At 37.9% G+C, this 22,518-nt stretch overlaps 2 protein-coding genes and 1 long non-coding RNA gene across 3 annotated transcripts; 2 read left to right on the top strand and 1 right to left on the bottom strand.

Annotated features, from left to right (window-relative positions):
* Positions 1 to 457: 457 nt before the first annotated feature.
* Positions 458 to 1,963, bottom strand: LOC131789418 (pituitary-specific positive transcription factor 1). The gene has a single exon (XM_059106527.2). The coding sequence runs from the start codon at positions 1,802 to 1,804 to the stop codon at positions 1,076 to 1,078; it is 729 nt and encodes a 242-aa protein (XP_058962510.1). The 5' UTR covers positions 1,805 to 1,963; the 3' UTR covers positions 458 to 1,075.
* Positions 1,964 to 3,674: 1,711 nt separating this feature from the next.
* On the top strand, positions 3,675 to 8,948 carry LOC131789402 (prostaglandin reductase 2). The gene is made up of 4 exons (XM_059106509.2): positions 3,675 to 4,041; positions 4,574 to 4,744; positions 5,774 to 5,974; positions 7,015 to 8,948. The coding sequence occupies exons 1-4, from the start codon at positions 3,679 to 3,681 to the stop codon at positions 7,348 to 7,350; spliced, it is 1,071 nt and encodes a 356-aa protein (XP_058962492.2). The 5' UTR covers positions 3,675 to 3,678; the 3' UTR covers positions 7,351 to 8,948.
* Positions 8,949 to 19,591: 10,643 nt separating this feature from the next.
* Positions 19,592 to 21,683, top strand: LOC136283560 (uncharacterized). Its single transcript, XR_010718857.1, has 4 exons — positions 19,592 to 20,162; positions 20,288 to 20,529; positions 20,747 to 21,161; positions 21,261 to 21,683. It is a non-coding gene; the product is annotated as an uncharacterized lncRNA (long non-coding RNA).
* The last annotated feature ends 835 nt before the right edge of the window (positions 21,684 to 22,518 follow it).

Below are 22,518 nucleotides of genomic sequence, written 5' to 3'. Positions count from 1 at the left end.
CAAATGTATGAACCTCTACTAAATTTACAATACAATGTTTACACTGCGAGTCTGACACTTTAATGGTTCCTTTTTGAGTTCGCGGATGTTTTTTTGACACGTATCAGAACAAGAGATTCAGAGCTGATTAGAGAGTTCTGAAAACATAAATAATTTTAAGGTTGCGCGGCCAAGATGATAGGCCAATCTCCTCTTCGATAAAATAACTGTGAAAAGCAGTCGCTTTTCTTCTTGAAGAACTATTCCAGACAAAAGGCAGATTGAAACGGTCCAATTTGTTCTATGGCTAATGATGAAAAACAGCAGTTATTTCATTTGTGTTTCTTGTAAACAGTCTTATTTCGGTTACTGTAAAGATTTCGTATGGGTTAGATGTCTCTAGTAGCAGATTAGCTTCTGAAGGAGACCAAAACAACTTTCCATTAACCTTCACCTAATTTCAAATAATGAACACGTTTTATTTCGATCTCGACCATACATGCTTCCATTGTATAAATCGCTTGGGTTGATCAAGTATGACTCGCTTTATATTTACGTCGCGCGATTAAAACTCAACTACTGCGCGATTTAGTTTACGTTTCATTTCTGAATACATGTAAAGATAAACACTTTTAGGGGCAACTTTACTAGCCTGGGGAGTCATTCCGAGCGCGCAAACTGTTTCAATTTAATTCATTTTAATAATATACTGAGCTTATAAACAAGTTAAATGATAAGGTGCTCTTTCTGGTCTAAGAAAAGACGCCTCTTCTGTACATTATGCATAGAAAACTCTAGTTTTCCATGAGTTTTGTAACCATTTTTATAACAAATAAAGAAATGTTAACTCGTAATGAATTATCTTTAAAAATAAGGAGGCTACACCGTGTTATTTCGCCTTTATCGTTCATTCAGTTATGTACAGCCATGAGTTCTTTTTAAAGTGTTCAAATACACAACATTAAGTTTGCATTGGTTCAAACAAACAACGATTTCTCTCAACTACCTCAGTTTAATAGATAACTTGTCTAACCACGGAGGAAGTTTAAGTAATTTACTCGTATTTGCTTCAATCTTGTTTATGTTCTTACACTAGTCAATCGTTTTTACAACCAAGGAAGCCGTGAATACTCAGTGACGTCTTTACTCTTTTCTCCCGTTGCCGTCTGTTACAGAACCACACTCGCACCACCTCCCTATCCAGGCGCAGTCCCTCGGCAATGCGAACGATTTCTTGGGAAGACGGTTTTGGTTGTTTAAGAAAATGATCTTCAAGATGTTCCTTAGCAGTCAGACCGATAGTGGTTCGTCTTTTTCTACGGCGTTCAGCGTTGAATTTATCACCACACGCCCCTCCAGAACATTCAGCCTCTTCAAGCCAGCGCGCCAGAATCGGCTTCAGCTTACAAGCGTTCTTAAAGCTTAGTTGCAGATTCTCGAAGCGGCAGATGGTGGTTTGGCTAAAATCTGTTCCGTGGACTGTTGCCAATGCTGCGCCAACGTTCGTCTGTGTAAAACCCAGCTTGATGCGGCGAAGTTTGAACTGAGTCGCGAACTCCTCCAATTCGCGCAGTTTTGAAGTGTCAATGGCAAAACCCAAGCCGTGATGTGGTGCTGACATACTGGGATCGCTGTCAAAATTAGCCATAGGGTTTAGCATAAATGGAGATGCCACGTGGATATTCGCTCGCGGGTCCATCTTACTGCAGTGAGTTACTGGCGGTAGAGAAGTGGGATGCGAAGGCATCATTGAAATGGGCGTCTCGCGAACCATTTGCTGAAAAGGCGCATAGGATACTTCGGGTGGATATGGAGGGCAAGCCATGGCTGATTACAAAGTCAAGCTGCCTTCGTTCGTCTTGCTGCCGGAATGAATGCGCAATCTCTGAGCCGTCATTTAAAGCAAAGTCCACACGCTGCAGGCAATAATTGTAGATAACAAAACCAACGCGAGCTTCTTAGGAGCGGAAGACATCAAGTCGGAAACACGGCTAAAATGCCGATGTTTTAAGTTCAAAGTGCTCTGCTATCGCAGCGCTCTAAAGATGAGATAAACGCTGCGCTGTTTTTTTTGATACAGCGCGCGCTAAAAGCAAGTGTTATTTCCAAAGTGTGAATGAGCTTTGAAGAGAGATTGAAGAGATTTTGAGGGCGGAACGAAAATACAGTTGTTAACCTCACGCGATTTTTGACATATTTGATTCCTCGATATGATTTCCAAGCGTTTCTGATTTGTTCTGAACTCTAGATCCTTCGGTAGAGATGTAAATTTTTTATATAAACGTTTTTGTTCACACTGAAATCGCAAATATGTAGGAAATTGTAATTTTTTGGGGAATTTCTTGACCAGGAAAAAAATTCCACGGAGGTTAATGCATCAACATGAATCATGTAGCCAAATGAGCTATAAGTGTGTTTGATAATCGTTCGCTTTTCCAAAAGGCACAATTATTCGTAACTGTGTAGATCATATGGTTCTGTTGTTTCTCTCTGGACCTAATTAGAACTTAGTGTCGGAAGTTGAACACCCTTGATTTGGTTAAGAAAAATTTTTACTTGAGGCGAAGTCAATCAGCCAACGGTGTAAATTAAGGAGTTAGATTCCGTGAGCGGCTCGTATCGGATTTACTTGCCGCCTATTTAATCGCTCTTTTCTTCTAGCTAAAAAGGCATCGTAGTTGCAAGAGGTAGATTTAAAATTTGTTTAATCCAGATAAAGAAGATTTATTTTCCGCTCACTGACGACACAGATCGATTTGATTTTTTTCTTTTTTTTTCCTGATTGCAGCGTACGATTTAAGGGAAGGTAATTCTTTTCTCGCGCGTGAAGCGATAACTGCCATAGTTAAAACCACAGGCGCAAATGTTTCCATATTAATAATTCCCAACGGAAGATGTTTAAAGATAAACGGCTGAATTCTGGCGACGAGCTTTGGATATAAAATATTAATGGACAGAACACATTAAGCTCAACTTGAAAAGATATACCGAGCTGGCGTATGAATTTTAACAAAAGATTTTGGATAATGATTTTTAAAATTCTTGTCAGAGACGTTGGCCTGGGTTAACATATTTCTAAATAATATTAAAAAGGTCATTCAGGTTGAGACTCAATAGGTGTCCGGGAAAAAAATTAATTGATTCTATACTACTCGGGGACAGATTTAATTTTGGTTTTGTTCGCGAGTGAATCGTGATTGTCATGATATGAAGTTCAAAAGAATCACCACGCTTTGATAAGCACGCGATTGATCGATTGAAGAATAAGTGGAGTTGACTATTAGTCAATTTAAGGTGAAAATGAATCCGTCATGCAGTCTGCGACTTTGAAGAGAATTTCGAAAGCAGGAGCCATATATGATAAAATCGAATGGTTAGCTGTCGAAAGAATAAAAAACTTCAAAGGCCTTCAAGACAGGTTGGTGAAAAAAAAAGGCAATTCAGTTATCACATGGGCAAATAGCAAATAACAAGTTGATTCTTGAATCAAGAAAGAAGGAAAAACTCTGAACAGACATTAGAAAAATATATGCAGAGCAAACTTGACATGTGTAACGCCTGCAAAAAAAAGAGAACTTTTTTGAAGTAAAGTAGGATCTTTATTAAAATATGACATTTTTTTGTAATATCAAGGAATATCCTATTGAGAAAACAAATTGTAAGATCTCTCCCCATGCCCTTGCGGGCCATCAAGCTAAGATGGCGGCAGAAACTCAAAATGTTGTCGTTCTTCACAGTCGCCCAGGAGTAGACAAACCACCATCCGAATCGAACTTCGCACTGGAAAGAAGAAAAATTCCAGAATGCAAAGAGGGCGAAATCTTAGTGAATACATTGTATTTATCTGTTGATCCTTATATGAGATGCAGAATGAATGAGGATTCTGGAACGAACTATTTGACACCGTGGTCCATTGGAGAGGCGCCAATTGGAGGAGGTGTGGGTCAGGTGATTCATAGCAGAAGCGAGAAATTTCACGAAGGGGATATTGTGCAGTCGGGTGGATGGCCATGGCAAGAATTTTCAGTTTTTCCTGTCTCTGGAGACCCCACATTGCAAAAGGTTAATAAATTGAGGTCATCTGTCGTGAATTTGAAGTAGAGGGTATAACAGTCAAAACTTCCGCTTAATCAAATACGTTTGATTTTTTTTATTTTTTTTATTTTTATTTTGATGGTAAGTATGTCTAACCACACCTGTATTAATTTGATGGAAATTAAGGGTTCACTGTGAACATGAAGACTGGCCCCCAAGTTAACTCCCCTCCTCTTTTTGGCCCATAACCTATCTTAATTTTCTGCTTACTATCAATTTTATCCTTCATCTTCAAATGTTCTTGAGAACCAGTTGCACTATGACTGCACTAAGGCAAAAGGACTTTAAACAATTAATGAGAAATATTAGAGAGATACATATTAATTATAAATTAAAAGGGTTCACTTTTTACTGCATTGGGGTTCAAGCAGTTTATTAATAAAAGGTACACTTCCTAAAATCAATGTGAAGAATGCTGAAAAAACCTTCTTACTTATTTCTGGTACTTTTTGTTATTTTATGAAGAACTAGCTTTGATGTGTTATTACTAACTATTTAGGAAGAAAGCCCATTCCTTTGTGCTAAATCATCTCTGTTGCTGGGGATTGTGGGTTTGACTGGACTGACATCCTATATTGGCTTAAAAGAAAAAGCACACATTGAGCCTGGTGCCAATCAAGTTGTTGTAATCAGTGGTGCTGCTGGGGCTTGTGGGATGGCTGCAGGACAGGTGAGAAATGGATCACCATTTGAGAAACAGCTGTCTGAAAAAAATATCTTTAGTTTTCTTTAGTATAGTACTACACAAAGCACAGTGAAATGATGTCATGACAGACACTCCTGGGGTGAACAGTGATTTTTGTGTTACAGATAGTTGATAGTTGCAGAAGCATGCTGTGATCAAACTATAAAAAATTACCAGTATAGTACAATCAACTGAGTTGATAATGTAAATTGGCCATGATAAAGAGTTTCGAAGCTGATGTTTCTATCATTAGTCCTTCCTCATTCACTCTGCAGAAGGTCTAATGCTCAAAATGTCAGTTTTAAAACTCTTTACAGAGGCCAATTTACATTTTATCAACTTAGCTGACAACACTAAATTACCCTGTTATACTCTCTCACTGATACAGCACCACAGTTTCTTTAAAAGCTTACCCTTTTTGTCCATATGAAAAATTACCTTTGAGACTGGAAAAAGTTTCTGTTTTTCTGCAGAAGCATTCATTTATATTTTAAGGGTGTTAGTGTCAATTGTATCTTTTACATCTGACTCATATGATAATTGCTTAGAGGAAGATAATTATTGCCATCCTCTCATTGCTTTTAAAAAGGAGAAGTGTGCTTTGGTAACTATGTTACTTTTATCTTCAGTCTGAAAAAAGTATGTATCAAAACCACAGTTTGAGATTCCAAAGAGTAAACACCTCTTAATGAGTATCTCTTATCAAGATTTTGGTGTAGTTAATGCTTTTCTGACCTTTATTTAGGATTTGTTTTCTTCTTACAAGATTAGTTGGTGATCAATCTCACCACAAGGCAATTTGCAACTTCCTTCTAAATGCAGTTCTTTTCCTCTTAATAAAGATGACTATTTTGGTTGCTAGTCATTGACTGAGTCGTTTATTTTTTAGTTTCAATGACCCTTTGATGCTGTGAATGAGGCTCTTTGATCAGTGAACATGTTACCCTTTACACCACTAACCCTAAGTCTACAACACAAGGAAGTAATACAGTTATGTAATTGCTATTTTCTCAGATTGCAAAGCTAGAAGGCTGTGGTGTTGTTGTTGGGATATGTGGTACTGATGAGAAGTGCTGCTTCTTGACAGAAGAGATGGGCTTTGATGTGGCAATTAATTACAAGACAACAGAGAACATTAGTGAACACTTGAAAATGAAATGTCCAGGAGGAATTGATGTTTACTTTGACAATGTTGGAGGGGAAATAAGCGATGAAGTGAGTTTGTATTTCTAATGTAAAAAATGATTACTAAATGTTCTCAAGTGGCTTAAATTATATTTGTTTATTCAATATGATATTTTATATTAAGTTTATTTAAAATTGCAGTGAGATTATAACTTCAGTTAATATCAACAGAGCTTAAACACCTACTTTAAAGATGTACCTAGCAAATAAAAAATATAAGATGTTTTGAAGTGAAGATTTTAAAAAATCAAATTTACCACAAAAAATTTGTCTCAAAGTAAGTCATTGGTATTGGCTTGCACTAAAGAAAACAGCTCTGATTTATTAAAATTTGGCTGCAAAGGACACTTATGCGTCAATCAATTTGAAGCTTCAACATTCCCCCCTCCTACCCCTGGGTAACCCCCTAAGTAATGGAACTTTTGTAGATTGGTTTGTTTAAACTCCTGTCCCCTGAGCAAAATCATGTTCAAATGCCCCACCCAATTTTTTTGTAAAACTTGAAGGCAAAGTCAGCAACTGTGACTCTCTACACATTGACCAAGCTTTAAAACTGAGACCTTGTACATCTTTTCTTCCAAGCCACTTGTTCACGAAAGTAAACTATTTACATTTAACACCTCCATATTACTAGATATAACACTTATATTCCACTGGAAAGACTTGACACTCCCAGTACAAGTTCCCCACCACCTTAATTAGGCAAGGTTCAACTTCCCCAACTGCCAGGCATGAATGACAGTCAAATTCCATTGATGTGGAGGTGGGGGAGGGGGAAGGGATGTTAAAGCTTTGAATTGATAGGTGCATTACTAAGAAATGGCCACAATTCAAGTACGTTCTTGTGTGAAAAACAATAAGCTCTTCATTTTGAAAAGTCCCTTGGAAGTCTAAAAAGTGCCTCCCCTTGGAAAGAGTTGGCTCTCTTGTGTAGGTAATAAATATTTTTCAGGTTAGAAATGTTTTCCTCAGTGGAGACCGAGCTTTGTGAATGAAGGTGTTCCCTGAACACAAGTGTTACAAAAGAAAGTTTCCAATGAAGCATACTTTTCACTTTTTGTTTGTTCTAGGTTATTCGCTGCATGAATAAGGACAGTCACATAGTATTATGTGGGCAGATTTCAGTTTACAACAAAGATGTTCCTTATCCACCCCCACTACCCCAGGACATACAAGACATACTGCAAACTAGGAAAATAACACGTGACCGTTTCCTGGTGTTGAATTACATGGAAAAGCTCCCGGATGGAAAAAAACAACTGGAGTCCTGGGTGCGAGAGGGAAAGTTAAAGAATCGTGAGACGATCGTGGAGGGCCTGGAGAACACTGGGAAGGCCTTTGTTGAAATGATGCGAGGTGGGAACATTGGTAAACAGATTGTGAAAGTGGCCGAGATTGTGCTTTGAAATGGTGACTTTTTGAATCACTATCTATGCCAATGATGTGAGCACGGCTATATTAAATAATCTAGATCTTTCACGGGATTGCTTTTTAATGAAATGACTTTGATAGACTAGTCTTTTATATATAAATATATAATGTAATATTTATGTATGAAAAGCGACCAAAAGAAGTTATTGAAAAAAAACCAAAAAAAGTTGTTAAACCTTGTTTACTTCATAGAAGAAAATAATTTTGTGCTGTATTTGGTGCTTTCAGTTTAGCCGTAGAGCAGTGGCTTGTAAACCACGATAAAAAGCCGAAAAACACTCCACAATTGCACCTTGCATTGATAAAAACGCAATAATTAAGATAGTAATGGTGATAAATTGAAGAGAAACACCTCTACGTTTAAGAGAGTGGATCGCTCTCCATGCAGCTACAAAAAGTTGCCTGACGGTTTTGTACACTTTTCTATCACACAATTTCCATCGCCCTCCTCCTGGGTCCTTTTGGGCTTATTGACGTGATTTACAGGTTTTTAAAGCCAAATAAAGCTAGAGAAACAGTCACCAAAAAGCCAAGAAATCTTGCAACTCGTAAAATATCCGCCTAGTTAATCCGTTATATCATTAAAGATGCATGTCGGTCTTAATTTTTGGTTGCCAAGCTATTGGGAGGCTATTTTTACATGTGCGAGCAAAATCGTTTTAAATTCAAATTAAAACCCGGTTATGTGCATGAATTGCTGATTTGTAGCCGAGGTTGGAGGAAGATTTTCTTATTTATGAAAAGACCGACTGAAACTACATCTCGACAAGCTTTTTTTTTACAGGAGTGTAATGAAAAACAGTCGCTGAACGCATCGAGAAAGTTTCAGAAAAACCGACAGAGTCGTACAAAAATTATATTTGCCGGTTACGATCATTATTACAGATGAAATCAGCTGAGAAAAACGATGAACATATGAGCTCCGCGACCCGATCGTTCGCTGAAAATGAACTTTCCACGCAGAAAAAACGCCGGTCCAAAGACATCACAGAACTAAAGGCTGAAGCTGAAGGCTTGAAAGAATCCTTGTCGAGCCTTACGACGGAAGATGAAAAATCACAAACGAAGGAAAGGGCGGCATATTTTGATGACCTGTTCCAGTTTTTAGGGACGACGAATGTTAAAATGGACAGGAAAGTGCTAGAGCACATTATGGAACTTTTAAAACTGGATGTACACCCAGACAATATTGTAGAATTGCTAACAACAGTGATGGCGATGGGAAATGAAGAGGTTATTTTCATTTGAGGGTAAACGCTGAGAAAAACAGTGGACCTTGTCTTTGTCGGGATCACGAATGCCTCCCAGATGTTTGTTTTAAATTTAATTAACGAGGAATAATTATTTTTGTTTTATTCAACTGCAAGACATGTTTTTTAACGTTCTTTTCTGTATTTTTGTGCGCAAGTACTTACTCGTGTATAATTTTTTCTTATGCAATAATTTCATAATCCGGTTTTTAATTTTCTTTTGGTTTTTAATCGCAGTAGAATAGGCTGGTACAATGTGTACCTTAACAAAACTTAAATAAACAGTGGGACACCTGTCTGGAGTGGTAGGAAAACGAATGTTTCATTGTGTGGTGTCATTTGTTTATCATTTTTTAAATTTTGATTTTAATTTATTTTATTCTACCCGACTATAAAAAAGAAATATTAGAATGTAACTGTTATGACCTTGGTATCAGAGACTTTGAGCAATTGATTCATCCCCTAGACGGCAGATTCTTTTCGGCATACGTCAAAGTCGCAGGATGGGTCATTTTAAGATTCTTTCGTTATGCAGCTATATCTTCGTGTCAAATCCTTTTCAGCACTCCGTTACAACACTCCACACTGTCCGATTTTTCACTCGTCACTCAATATTCAATATTAGCGTTCTTTAGTAGATTAACTTGTTACCAAGGTGGAACGTTGCCAGAGATACAGTGCAACGACTGGGAGAACAAACCTCCCCCCTAATTAGAATTTAGACAGCAACAGCAAGCATTAAATCTTGGGATGGTTAGCAGACGGGAATTATTTCTCGAGAATTTGTTTCCATTTCTAGCGCCCCATTCCATCTTCATAAAAATTACTGGTGCATGTTCAACGAAGGAGAAGATGTTGTAAGATTGGTTTAAACGCGCCACGTGACCGAGTATTCGCTGAAGAATAACGGGAAAAAATGATAATCACAAGCAAATATTGAAGCACTTTTCCGCAACGGCTATATCGAACTATAGGTTATTGTTCATTTAATCCCTTATCCAGGTAGAGCATATTTGGTCTCGCGATGCGGTTTGAAGTAAACACGGTAGACATTTTCACCCAGATTTGATTCCTCGGATTAAATCAATTTTAGCTACAAAATATTATTGTCATGTCTGAGAACACAGAGGGAAATGGTTATCGTCCTTCAGGCTTTGGAGGTTAACTTAACACTTTAAACCCTCAGAGTGACTAGCATCTATTTTCTCCCTACAATATTACCCGTGAATCAAATGCTATATCAAATGTATAGAGAACAGTATGGAGAATGTACATAGCGATGATAAGGTGAAAAAGGTTGACGGCCACAATTTCGTTCCCAGGGGCTTTTCGGTTTTCAAAATGGCGGTTTTTTTTTAAATTAGGGGGCGCCTGGGAACAAAGGTTTGTCGCACGTGAGGAACGGGATTTCTGAAAAATCAAATGTTTTCCTCGTTTTACCAAGGGTTATTCTTTATCTATTGCGTTTGAAAGACTTTTCTTAGTTTTCGATAGACTTTAGATGATTCAATGCACTTTTTGAAAGCCTCCTCAAGGATGAGATGCAGAGGTTTACTGATAGTTGGATCAGGAAGATTTGTTATCATTGATCTGCGATGACCATTTTGCTTACATCTCACAGAACCAGGTAAGACTTGTACTTCATATCAGAAATGAACCAAATAGCAAGCTTATAGATACATAGGAGTCTGCTTAGTACCTAGACGTTCTTCTAACTTCACAGATGCACCAAAGCTGTGAGAGATAATTATAGACTTGCAAACTCCACATCGTAAATTATTTTTAAATAATTATTTTTTTATTTTTTACCCTTTACGGTGTCTAATTTACGTTTTCAACTCAGTTGTTAACACTAAATTACCTGCTATTTTTAAACAGGCCGCAAAAAAATAAGAACTTAAACATTTCTTGATTAGAACATTAAGAACAACTACGAATTCAGTAGTTTGGCATGAGGCTGCTGTCTCAGTCTGTGGATTTCTCTTAACTGTTCGACTCCTAAAATTGACTAGTGTCTAATTTATTCCTATAATATCACTGATATTACACTGGCACTCCTGAATCACACGTTAAGGGCACGAGAATACAGTTTGATTGTTATTCTCCTTGTCAGCACCTCAGGATATGTCTATGGAAAAGTATGGAGAATATGCATACTGATGGTATGGTGTTGAGGGTTAAGTGCTTTTTAATTAATTTGAAAGTAACAAACAAGCAGTTCGAGTATGTACTTCTCTTGCTGTTCTTCCGTAATACTGCATGTTCTGTAATACTGCATGTTCTGTAACACTGCATGTGCTGTAACACTGCATGTGCTATAACACTGCATGTTCTGTAATACTGCTTGTTCTGTAATACTGCATGTTCTGTTATACTGCATGTTCTGTAATACTGCATGTTCTGTAATACTGCATGTTCTGTAACACTGCATATTCTGTATTACTGCATGTGCTGTAATACAGCATGTTCTGTAATACTGCATGTTCTGTAACACTGCATGTTCTGTAACAATGCATGTGCTATAACACTGCATGTTCTGTAATACTGTTTGTTCTGTAATACTACATGTTCTGTAATACTGCTTGTTCTGTAATACTGCATGTTCTGTAACACTGCATGTTCTGTAACACTGCATGTTCTGTAACACTGCATGTTCTGTAACACTGCATGTTCTGTAATACTGCATGTTCTGTAACACTGCATGTTCTGTAACACTGCATGTTCTGTAACACTGCATGTTCTGTAACACTGCATGTTCTGTTAAACACTGCATGTTCTGTAACACTGCATGTTCTGTAACACTGCATGTTCTGTAACACTGCATGTTCTGTAATACTGCATGTTCTGTAACGCTGCATGTTCTGTAACGCTCCATGTTCTGTAACGCTCCATGTTCTGTAACACTGCATGTTCTGTAACACTGCATGTTCTGTAACACTGCATGTTCTGTAACACTGCATATTCTGTAACACTGCATGTTCTGTTAAACACTGCATGTTCTGTAACACTGCATGTTCTGTAACACTGCATGTTCTGTAACACTGCATGTTCTGTAATACTGCATGTTCTGTAACACTGCATGTTCTGTAACACTGCATGTTCTGTAATGCTGCATGTTCTGTAATACTGCATGTTCTGTAACACTGCATGTTCTGTAACACTGCATGTTCTGTAACACTGCATGTTCTGTAACACTGCATGTTCTGTTAAACACTGCATGTTCTGTAACACTGCACGTTCTGTAACACTGCACGTTCTGTAACACTGCATGTTCTGTAACACTGCATGTTCTGTAATACTGCATGTTCTGTAATGCTGCATGTTCTGTAAGGCTGCATGTTCTGTAATGCTCCATCTTCTGTAACACTGCATGTTCTGTAACACTGCATGTTCTGTAACACTGCATGTTCTGTAACACTGCATGTTCTGTAACACTGCATGTTCTGTAACACTGCATATTCTGTAACACTGCATGTTCTGTTAAACACTGCATGTTCTGTAACACTGCATGTTCTGTAACACTGCATGTTCTGTAACACTGCATGTTCTGTAATACTGCATGTTCTGTAACGCTGCATGTTCTGTAACGCTGCATGTTCTGTAACACTGCATGTTCTGTAATGCTCCATGTTCTGTAACACTGCATGTTCTGTAACACTGCATGTTCTGTAACACTGCATGTTCTGTAACACTGCATGTTCTGTAACACTGCATGTTCTGTAACACTGCATGTTCTGTAACACTGCATGTTCTGTAACACTGCATGTTCTGTAACACTGCATGTTCTGTAACACTGCATGTTCTGTAACACTGCGTGTTCTGTAACACTGCATGTTCTGTAACACTGCATGTTCTGTTAAACGCTGCATGTTCTGTAACACTGCATGTTCTGTAACACTGCGTGTTCTGTAACACTGCATGTTCTGTTAAACACTGCATGTTCTGTTAAACACTGCATGTTCTGTAACACTGCATGTTCTGTAACACTGCATGTTCTGTAACACTGCATGTTCTGTAACACTGCATGTTCTGTAACACTGCATGTTCTGTAACGCTGCATGTTCTGTAACGCTGCATGTTCTGTAACGCTGCATGTTCTGTAACGCTGCATGTTCTGTAACGCTGCATGTTCTGTAACGCTGCATGTTCTGTAACGTTGCATGTTCTGTAACGCTGCAGGTTCTGTAACACTGCATGTTCTGTAATACTGCATGTTCTGTAACGCTGCATGTTCTGTAATGCTGCATGTTCTGTAACGCTGCATGTTCTGTAACGCTGCATGTTCTGTAATACTACATGTGCTGTAACACTGCATGTGCTGTAATACTGCTTGTTCTGTTATACTGCATGTTCTGTAATACTGCATGTTCTGTTATACTTCATGTTCTGTAATACTGCATGTTCTGTTATACTTCATGTTCTGTAACACTGCTTGTTCTGTAATACTGCATGTTCTGTAATACTGCATGTTCTGTTATACTTCATGTTTTTGTAATACTGCATGTTCTGTAACACTGCATGTTCTGTAATACTGCATGTTCTGTAACACTACATGTTCTGTAATACTGCATGTGCTGTAATACTGCATGTTTTGTAATACTGCATGTGCTGTAATACTGCATGTTCTGTAACACTGCATGTTCTGTAACGCTGCATGTTCTGTAACGCTGCATGTTCTGTAACGCTGCATGTTCTGTAACGCTGCATGTTCTGTAACGCTGCATGTTCTGTAACGCTGCATGTTCTGTAACGCTGCATGTTCTGTAACGCTGCATGTTCTGTAACGCTGCATGTTCTGTAACACTGCATGTTCTGTAACACTGCATGTTCTGTAACACTGCATGTTCTGTAACGCTGCATGTTCTGTAACGCTGCATGTTCTGTAACGCTGCATGTTCTGTAACGCTGCATGTTCTGTAACGCTGCATGTTCTGTAACACTGCAGGTTCTGTAACACTGCATGTTCTGTAATACTGCATGTTCTGTAACGCTGCATGTTCTGTAATGCTGCATGTTCTGTAACGCTGCATGTTCTGTAATGCTACATGTGCTGTAACACTGCATGTGCTGTAATACTGCTTGTTCTGTTATACTGCATGTTCTGTAATACTGCATGTTCTGTTATACTTCATGTTCTGTAATACTGCATGTTCTGTTATACTTCATGTTCTGTAACACTGCTTGTTCTGTAATACTGCATGTTCTGTAATACTGCATGTTCTGTTATACTTCATGTTTTTGTAATACTGCATGTTCTGTAACACTGCATGTTCTGTAATACTGCATGTTCTGTAACACTACATGTTCTGTAATACTGCATGTGCTGTAATACTGCATGTTTTGTAATACTGCATGTGCTGTAATACTGCATGTTCTGTAACACTGCATGTTCTGTAACGCTGCATGTTCTGTAACGCTGCATGTTCTGTAACGCTGCATGTTCTGTAACGCTGCATGTTCTGTAACGCTGCATGTTCTGTAACGCTGCATGTTCTGTAACACTGCATGTTCTGTAACGCTGCATGTTCTGTAACGCTGCATGTTCTGTAACACTGCAGGTTCTGTAATACTGCATGTTCTGTAATACTGCATGTTCTGTAACGCTGCATGTTCTGTAATGCTGCATGTTCTGTAACGCTGCATGTTCTGTAATACTACATGTGCTGTAACACTGCATGTGCTGTAATACTGCTTGTTCTGTTATACTGCATGTTCTGTAATACTGCATGTTCTGTTATACTTCATGTTCTGTAATACTGCATGTTCTGTTATACTTCATGTTCTGTAATACTGCTTGTTCTGTAATACTGCATGTTCTGTAATACTGCATGTTCTGTTATACTTCATGTTTTTGTAATACTGCATGTTCTGTAACACTGCATGTTCTGTAATAGTGCATGTTCTGTAACACTGCATGTTCTGTAATACTGCATGTGCTGTAATACTGCATGTTTTGTAATACTGCATGTGCTGTAATACTGCATGTTCTGTAATACTGTATGTTCTGTAATGCTGCATGTTCTGTAATACTGCATGTTCTGTAACACTGCATGTTCTGTAATACTGCATGTGCTGTAATACTGCATGTTTTGTAATACTGCATGTTCTGTAAAACTGCATTTTCTGTTATACTGCATGTTCTGTTATACTGCATGTTTTGTAATACAGCATGTTCTGTAATACTGCATGTTCTGTAACACTGCATGTTCTGTAACACTGCATGTGCTGTAATACAGCATGTTCTGTAATACTGCATGTTCTGTAACACTCCATGTTCTGTAACACTGCATGTGCTGTAACACTGCATGTTCTGTAATACTGATTGTTCTGTAATACTGCATGTTCTGTAATACTGCATGTTCTGTAATACTGCTTGTTCTGTAATACTGCATGTTGTTATACTGCATGTTCTGTAACACTGCATGTTCTGTAATACTGCTTGTTCTGTAACGCTGCATGTTCTGTAATACTACATGTGCTGTAACTCTGCATGTGCTGTAATACTGCTTGTTCTGTTATACTGCATGTTCTGTAATACTGCATGTTCTGTTATACTTCATGTTCTGTAATACTGCATGTTCTGTTATACTTCATGTTCTGTAATACTGCTTGTTCTGTAATACTGCATGTTCTGTAATACTGCATGTTCTGTTATACTTCATGTTCTGTAATACTGCATGTTCTGTAACACTGTATGTTCTGTAATACTGCATGTTCTGTAACACTGCATGTTCTGTAATACTGCATGTGCTGTAATACTGCATGTTTTGTAATACTGCATGTTTTGTAATACTGCATGTTTTGTAATACTGCATGTGCTGTAATACTGCATGTTCTGTAATACTGCATGTTCTGTTATACTTCATGTTTTTGTAATACTGCATGTTCTGTAACACTGCATGTTCTGTAATAGTGCATGTTCTGTAACACTGCATGTTCTGTAATACTGCATGTGCTGTAATACTGCATGTTTTGTAATACTGCATGTGCTGTAATACTGCATGTTCTGTAATACTGTATGTTCTGTAATGCTGCATGTTCTGTAATACTGCATGTTCTGTAACACTGCATGTTCTGTAATACTGCATGTGCTGTAATACTGCATGTTTTGTAATACTGCATGTTCTGTAAAACTGCATTTTCTGTTATACTGCATGTTCTGTTATACTGCATGTTTTGTAATACAGCATGTTCTGTAATACTGCATGTTCTGTAACACTGCATGTTCTGTAACACTGCATGTGCTGTAATACAGCATGTTCTGTAATACTGCATGTTCTGTAACACTCCATGTTCTGTAACACTGCATGTGCTGTAACACTGCATGTTCTGTAATACTGATTGTTCTGTAATACTGCATGTTCTGTAATACTGCATGTTCTGTAATACTGCTTGTTCTGTAATACTGCATGTTGTTATACTGCATGTTCTGTAACACTGCATGTTCTGTAATACTGCTTGTTCTGTAACGCTGCATGTTCTGTAATACTACATGTGCTGTAACTCTGCATGTGCTGTAATACTGCTTGTTCTGTTATACTGCATGTTCTGTAATACTGCATGTTCTGTTATACTTCATGTTCTGTAATACTGCATGTTCTGTTATACTTCATGTTCTGTAATACTGCTTGTTCTGTAATACTGCATGTTCTGTAATACTGCATGTTCTGTTATACTTCATGTTCTGTAATACTGCATGTTCTGTAACACTGTATGTTCTGTAATACTGCATGTTCTGTAACACTGCATGTTCTGTAATACTGCATGTGCTGTAATACTGCATGTTTTGTAATACTGCATGTTTTGTAATACTGCATGTGCTGTAATACTGCATGTTCTGTAATACTGCATGTTCTGTAATACTGCATGTTCTGTAATACTGTATGTTCTGTAATGCTGCATGTTCTGTAATACTGCATGTTCTGTAACACTGCTTGTTCTGTAATACTGCATGTTCTGTAACACTGCATGTTCTGTAATACTGCATGTTCTGTAATACTGCATGTTCTGTAATACTGCATGTGCTGTAATACTGCATGTTTTGTAATACTGCATGTGCTGTAATACTGCATGTTCTGTAATACTGCATGTTTTGTAATACTGCATGTTCTGCAAAACTGCATTTTCTGTTATACTGCATGTTCTGTTATACTGCATGTTTTGTAATACAGCATGTTCTGTAATACTGCATGTTCTGTAACACTGCATGTTCTGTAACACTGCATGTGCTGTAATACAGCATGTTCTGTAATACTGCATGTTCTGTAACACTCCATATTCTGTAACACTGCATGTGCTGTAACACTGCATGTTCTGTAATACTGATTTTTCTGTAATACTGCATGTTCTGTAATACTGCTTGTTCTGTAATACTGCATGTTGTTATACTGCATGTTCTGTAACACTGCATGTTCTGTAATACTGCTTGTTCTGTAATACTGCATGTTCTGTTATACTTCATGTTCTGTAATGCTGCATGTTCTGTAATATTGCATGTTCTGTAATACTGCATGTTCCATAACACTTCATGTTCTGTAATACTGCTTGTTCTCTAATGCTGCATTTTCTTCATTATCCTGCATTCACAACAAAATCTGCTCCACAGCTCAACTACCTTCAGTGTAATTTTCCATGAATATCGAAAGTTATTGCAGTTGGCTGTGATTCTGTTTTATCTTGAGTGATTGGACCTGAAAAAATTGGGCCACTTTCTTAAAAAAATCAGATTCAAAATCAAACCAATAGAGATAGGATCACTTGTGTTTTCCCAGCTTCAAGCAATTTACTTGCTTTGCTTAGAATTCTCATTTGCTCCTTGTGATATTTTCCTTGGTTCTGATTGACTGCTGTGATATCTTTGGTTTTGGTTTTGTGACATAACTTGAAATGACCTCTGACTATTAACTCTATATGCCAGAAATCCAGTGGTTTTTTTCGAAGTGCAATGAAATCAACAGTGCATGAAAATTACTTCATGGCCAATGGAAATTAGCATAACTATAGACACATATGAGAAATGAGACAGAGAAAACAATGTACCGTATTTGATCAGTTATAAGATGCACTCAGTTATAACACGCGCATAATTAATTTGCCAATGATAAAGGAAGTGGTATGCTCCTCAACGTAGTTGCTCCAGAAATAATGGCAAGAAATAAGGTCCTCATATACTGAGCTGGGTTCAAGTTAGGATACTGGGAGTCACTCCCAGTCACATGACTCAATTTTTCTTTCCAATGCAAAGCAACAGCTTTGTTTTGTACCCAGTAACTAACCTGTGTCCTTTTGACAAAGTGATAGAAGTGAGAGTGTAGTCTGGTTGAGTAACTAGCTGTCTTACAGAAGAATGCAGTTGTTGACTGACAGAATGACTGAGTTAGTGAATAAATGACTGACCAACAAATTAACTGACAGATCGACCAACCTACCAGAGAACCGTAAATGACAGACTGGCTGGCTGTCTGACTGACCACCTTACTGACAAACTAGTTCCTTCATTTACTCACAAACTGGCTCATTGGCACACTGGCCAATCCATTACATAAATAATTAGGGGTTCAAGATGTAAAAGCCTCATGGTAGTTCTCAAGAACAAGTTTCATGACGACTTCTGCCACAATGTATGATATCATAGCAAGGTTAACAAAACTCTCCTCGTTATTTTGGTTAAGTCATCTAATTTTATTCAGTCTTCCTCGGGATACAGGCTATGGAAACAAGTTTGACTTCCATTCTCAAAGATACTATCAGTTATACAAGTTATTTTTTATTGCCTGTAATAAGAGTCTCGTCTGACCATCAGATTGTTACAGAATGCTTGTTGAAAAATAAAGTTCCCAAGTGCATATGTCTTTGGTTCTCATCAATATAGTTTTTATTTGGAAATAATTGATTCATTAACCCGTAGGGGTTAGTGGCGGAACTGGCTAGCAATCTTTACTTAGTAATTTACATTTTAACAGCCCAAAAGTTTGACTGGTTTTAATTCACATTTTCTCATCCTTTCAGACATTTCATTCATAAGCTGAGGATTTCTTTGCACCTATCACAATCAGGGATAATAAATCCTCCAATTATATATTACTGTTTGTGCTTTGATCTGATAGTTAAATCATTGTTCTTGGCCATGATCAATATGGTTTTTAGTGAATATTCCCTCCCCCTTCAAATGGGACAAACTACACACAATAACACAGGAATGTGAATATTCCTGCACCCCTGAAGAACCGATTGATAGAAATAAATAGACACCCCTTCCTGAAACAAGGTACAAACCCTAAGGGTGTACCCTTCTGAAGCAATAAAAGGTCGGAAAAAGGAATTTCGGAACATATCTTAAGTCAATTTAGAACTGTGTTGCTTAATCCAAGTTTAGTTTAGAACTTGGTTCGATTAGTAAATTCAGATGGATAACTTTGGCCTTTCTGAACATCAACAAATATTGGAAAAATTTGCTGAATTTGTGGAGAGCGATTGAAGAAGGCAAAAGATAAGTATGAGAACAGTTTTCTTTGCGCTGGTAAGATGGAGATTTTTTTCATAGCCTTTGGTGTCAAAGTTCGTAAAGATGACCTTGACATGTGCCCTCCCTTGTTCTGCCACAAGTGCTACAAGCTTGTTTTAAGAGGAGGCACATGCTTTGCAATCAATGTGTGGCCTCCACACAAACGCATTGGCAACTGTAAGATCTGCAGTTTCCCTAAAGATCAACGAAAATCTTGTGGGAAAAAGATTAAGCCTGGAATAAAACCCAGAGAGGACTCAACTGGATCCAAGGAACAAGTGGAAATGGTGGAAGGAATGTCTGGCACTTTAAGCTTCCAACCTGACCCAGCCACACTCTCATTCTCTGAGGAGGTAAAGAATCAAAAAAGCTTTAGAGGATCAGAACCTCTTTACTAAGAACAGTTTGTTGAAAACATCAAGCATGAGTATAGGTGCCCAATTTGCAAAGAGGTACTTGATCAACCAGTCCAGACAAAATGCCCAACTTCACACATATTTTTTGCTAGTTGTTTATCATTTTCTTTTGAAATGAGTGAATCCCTTTGCCCGGTGTGCTAAACTGTCATTGTAAATCCTAACGAGTTCATTGAGCCAGCCCCTTTTGTTCTTCCCACTATACTTTCAGAGTTAGATTTTCAATGTCCTACTTGTAAGCACACAGTAAAACTTCACCAACTACCTCAGCATCAAGAATATTGCATTCCAAGCCCTACAACAGTATCCAAACACATCTTAGCCCCTTCACAAAGATCAGTTTCAGTAAAACCATCCCCTCTTGTTCCAGTGAAACCCATACCTGCAGTAGAGGAAAAGGGACCAGCACAGGTAAATGTACCATTAGTACAAGCAGAACTTACAACCACCACTGGCACAACAACAACCAGTGGGGAACAATTGTCAATGAATCAACCACTAACTAGCCCGAAGGAAGTTTATTAATCGGTAATGGAGGTAGTTGGATTGTTCATCATTCGACATTTCCTTTCACAATCTCAGGATAGGCAACTATTCTCCTCAAAACAGGTGGCCAGGTAATAAAATATTTTTAAGTTGAAAATAAAGACATTCATTTTCAAAACAAAAGATAAGATATTCCAATTTCTGCCCTTTGAAGAGGGACATACATGACACCAAACTAAATGGTTCTCTATTTCAGGTTTGTGTTCTTGGACTTCACATTAGCTTGGGTGGTGGCAGGAGACAGGGAAGAGAACAATCCAGGCATTCAGAGCCGCCCAGCTACATACTAGACAGGCACAACAATTTCATGAAAAAGCCAATTCTTTACAGGAGATGCTGAATTTACAAAGTCTGCATGCAAATGTTAATATCATGCCTGCCTACTTTACACTACTACAGGAGGAGATAGACAAACTCCTTCGAAATGCAAAGGAGGAGGTAACAATAATATATTTGTGTTTTCCAGTATCACAGCTGTACAATCCTCTAATTTTATCACACATGTTTCAAACTCATCTTAATTTTTTAGTTTAAGAAGTTATGATTTTGTTTTATAGATCATTTATTTATTTAACACTAGCTCAAATGAATTTAACAACCTATCGACAGTAAGTCAAATAACCCAGATTTAAATAGCGTTATCTCAACATTACAGGAAAAGCTTGTGGATGAACAAATGGAATTGACTGCCTTTGAGAAAGCCAATTCATTTAGACGAGGTTCTCAAGAAAACGAATATTAAAAGACAAGCTTACCATGGAAAATCATTCATTGGTAACCATTTACACACTTACTGCAAGGTAACACAAATTCTACCCTTAGAGAAGGAATTTGTTGAATCACAAAATTCTACTAAATTGTTGCCATTTTCTTTTTGGTAGGAAGACAACATCATTAAACTATGCAGTGCTGTGGTGACAAAAACAGAGGAGCTGTGTCCTTCTTTCCTTTCTCAAGCAAGAGAAATAAGTGTTAAGTTTGACCAAGTTTACAAGTTATCTGCTGCTTGCCACTTAGTCTATGACAGTGCAGACTACTGTATCTCAATGACGGCAAGATTGATAAGCTAGGTAAGTGAAAGAAAAAACCTGACTTTCATGGAAAACATGAATACAGTAATTAGATCATGTCTTAAGTCTGTTCCTCCTTTTCTTGTTTTCTTGTTGCAGAGGAAGACATCACAAATTTTCTTCAGTTCATTAGGGAAAAATTGCCAGACATGATGATCACACCAAAGCTCCATATGCTAGAACATGTTTGCCCTTTTCTTTGACAATGGCACGTGGGTCTTGGATTCTATGGTGAACAAGGGATTAAAGGAATACACTTCGAATTCAACATCCATTCCCAGCATTTTGACCATGTGAAGAAAAAGGACACAAAATTACGTCAAATCCTTGTTAACCACCACATTGCCACGAGTCAGGGAAAGCCCCCAAACCTAAAGAGAGAGATTTAAAACGAAAAGCGGACGAGTAAATCTCTTTTCTCTTCACTAGCAGTGTATGGGCTCGTTGACTAAGAACGAGTACTATGTATGTAAATCTAGTGTAATTTATTTGCTCAAGTACTAGTTTAGACGAATAAAAATGTTTATTTTTTTTTTAGAGGGCACGGTAACGAATCCTGCAATCTGATTGGTTCTTTACCCCGTCTGTATTTTCCTATCTCTGCCCACGGGCCACGGTAACGCTTTCGTGAGTCGCCGAGTACATCTCAAATTTCGTTGCCATTTTTCATAAATATATCTCGTTTTTCCGGCTGGGCAGTATTTTTGAGCAAACACGTCGGTCACTACCTCAAGCCGATAAATAACTTGTGAATCCTCTCTTTTCTCTCGCTCAAATCACTGTGGTTGACAGAAAAATATTGGTTTCAGAAAGAATTTGTATAAGCAATAGTGTCATTACGTTGGTTGACAAGCGGCCTAAAAACCGTCTGCAATCAATTTTAATCGTTCACAAAAAGTACCTCGAAAGTTAAAACGTGAGGTATTTGGTTACAGTTAAACTGAGCGAAGGAACTTCATTCATTTAATATCTGAATTTTCTCAAACAATTTGTTCGTAGTGAAAGAGCGAGCAAAGTTTTAAATTCAGCTCTGCAACAAATATACGCTCTCGGTGAGTCTTTCCGAGACCGTTCAATTTGGACATTTGTACCGTAAATGCATAACAGAAACTGAAGGAACTTATTGAGAAAAGGCCGCATTAAATCCCCTTGTGTCTCATTGGAGTATGCCATTCGAATTTAGTTTTTGTGGAGGAAAGACCAGATTTACACATGCCATAACAGCAAACAAACGAGCAAACTCTCAACTTCAAAATAAAGAATTTGAATTTACTCACAATTACTTTCCTCGCCGTCTACTTAGTGAACAGAGGTAAATCTTCGTACATGAATGAATCGTCGATGAGAGTGAATAATA

This window comes from Pocillopora verrucosa, chromosome 9 (assembly GCF_036669915.1).
Source record: "Pocillopora verrucosa isolate sample1 chromosome 9, ASM3666991v2, whole genome shotgun sequence".
NCBI classification, from domain to species: Eukaryota; Metazoa; Cnidaria; class Anthozoa; order Scleractinia; family Pocilloporidae; genus Pocillopora; species Pocillopora verrucosa.
Note: the sequence above shows the minus strand (reverse complement) of the source record. Positions and strands in the feature narration are given on the sequence as shown.

What these genes read in the sequence shown, in the direction of transcription:
- LOC131789402 (XM_059106509.2), top strand. Translation starts at nt 3,679, where the DNA reads ATGGCGGCAGAAACTCAAAATGTTGTCGTTCTTCACAGTCGCCCAGGA. An exon ending in GTGGGATGGCTGCAGGACAG is followed by an intron (nt 4,745 to 5,773) that starts GTGAGAAATGGA and finishes CTATTTTCTCAG; the next exon opens with ATTGCAAAGCTAGAAGGCTG. An exon ending in GAGGGGAAATAAGCGATGAA is followed by an intron (nt 5,975 to 7,014) that starts GTGAGTTTGTAT and finishes TGTTTGTTCTAG; the next exon opens with GTTATTCGCTGCATGAATAA.
- LOC131789418 (XM_059106527.2), bottom strand. Translation starts at nt 1,804, where the DNA reads ATGGCTTGCCCTCCATATCCACCCGAAGTATCCTATGCGCCTTTTCAG.